Genomic DNA, 1,377 nt, shown 5'->3' with positions numbered 1-1,377 from the left:
TGCTGCCAGGGGCTGGGGGCGGGGTGCTGCCAGGGGGCAGGTTACGTGAAGGTCTGGGGCAAGGAAATGAGCGGGCAGCCACCCCGCACCCTGTATATATCCGATCGCGGGCCAGACTGTCCAGGAAAGGGAGTCATTTAGTCCATCAACGAGCAGGTGCTGGGTCCTTGCTCTGGCCCCACTGGGCGAGTGTCCCTGCCCTGGGTGATGGGTGCAGAGAACTCAGCTTGGGGCGGGCTCTAAGGGGTGGACCAGAGGGTGGACAGCCAGGTGAGGGGGTGTGTCCTCCTTCCCTGCTTTCCGCCAGAGCCTTGGCCTGCGGGGGTGGGTGCTGGCGGAGGGGGGCCAGGCCAGGGCTCAGTCCCTCCCCTCCCCACGCCCCCTCAGCTGCTGGAGCAGGCGCTGGTCATCGAGGAGCAACTCCGGAGGGCCGCGTACCTCAACATGACCCAGGACCCCAACCACCCCGCCATGGCCCTCAATGCCCGCCTGGCCGAGGTGGAGTGCCTTGCCGAGAGCCACCAGCACCTGTCCAAGGAGTCCCTCGCCGGGAACAAGCCTGCCAATGCCGTCCTGCACAAGGGTGAGCGAGGGCGCTCCCTGGAGGGGGGCCCACCCACCTTGCTCCTGCCCAGCGGCTCGTGCCCCCCAGGTGGGGGCGTGGGGCTGGGGACAGGACATCAGATGGGACAGGCTGTCATCTAGCCTCTGCTCTTACCTGTGGGGAAAGTGAGGCCCTTGCTTTTCTAGCCTTTTTCGGAAGGTCAGCGCCGTGCAGGTCCTGGGCAGGGGGTAGGTGACGTGGAAGACTATTCAGTTGTACAAGCTCGTTTATCGAGCCTTGATAGTATGTTTTTTAAATTAACTAATTAATTTATTTATTTTAGTGAGAGAGGAGAGGACCTTTTTAAAATTAAAAAAAATTTTTTTTTTATTGGAGTATGGTTGGTTTAGAATGTTGTGTTAGTTCCAGGTGTACAGCAAAGTGAATCAGTTATCCATATACACATGTCCACTCTCTCTTAGATCCTTTTTCCGTACAGGTCATTACAGAGTATAGAGTAGAGTTCCCTGTGCTGTACAGTAGGTCCTTGTTAGTTATCTATTTTTTATGTGGTCGTGTGTATGTGTCAGTCCCAGTCTCCCAACTTATGACAATGTGCTTTAAATACGTTCTCTCTTTAATTCTTGTAACATCTTTTAAGTGGTGAGGTTTCTCGTCCCATTTTAGAGTCGGTGCTCGGGGAGGTGTAGTAGTTACCCAAGGGCTCCCGGGATTCACATCTTCGACCCTCGTGCTCCAAATCCTGAGGAAGTTCCCAGGCTGCTTAGGGGGAGGGGGTGAGCCAAGCTCACGCGAGGATCCCTGGACTCTGT

At 56.0% G+C, this 1,377-nt stretch overlaps 1 protein-coding gene across 1 annotated transcript in view; it reads left to right on the top strand.

Moving 5' to 3' along the window:
* CHD5 (chromodomain helicase DNA binding protein 5) overlaps positions 1-1,377 on the top strand; it is a 53,332-nt gene that overhangs the window by 51,056 nt on the left and 899 nt on the right. Inside the window, exon 37 of the mRNA XM_007453281.1 lies at positions 388-583. Coding sequence (XP_007453343.1) covers positions 388-583 — 196 coding nt within the window. The remainder of the gene's footprint in view (positions 1-387; positions 584-1,377) is intronic.

This window comes from Lipotes vexillifer, unplaced genomic scaffold (genome assembly GCF_000442215.2).
Source record: "Lipotes vexillifer unplaced genomic scaffold, Lipotes_vexillifer_v1.1 scaffold575, whole genome shotgun sequence".
NCBI classification, from domain to species: domain Eukaryota; kingdom Metazoa; phylum Chordata; class Mammalia; order Artiodactyla; family Lipotidae; genus Lipotes; species Lipotes vexillifer.
Note: the sequence above shows the minus strand (reverse complement) of the source record. Positions and strands in the feature narration are given on the sequence as shown.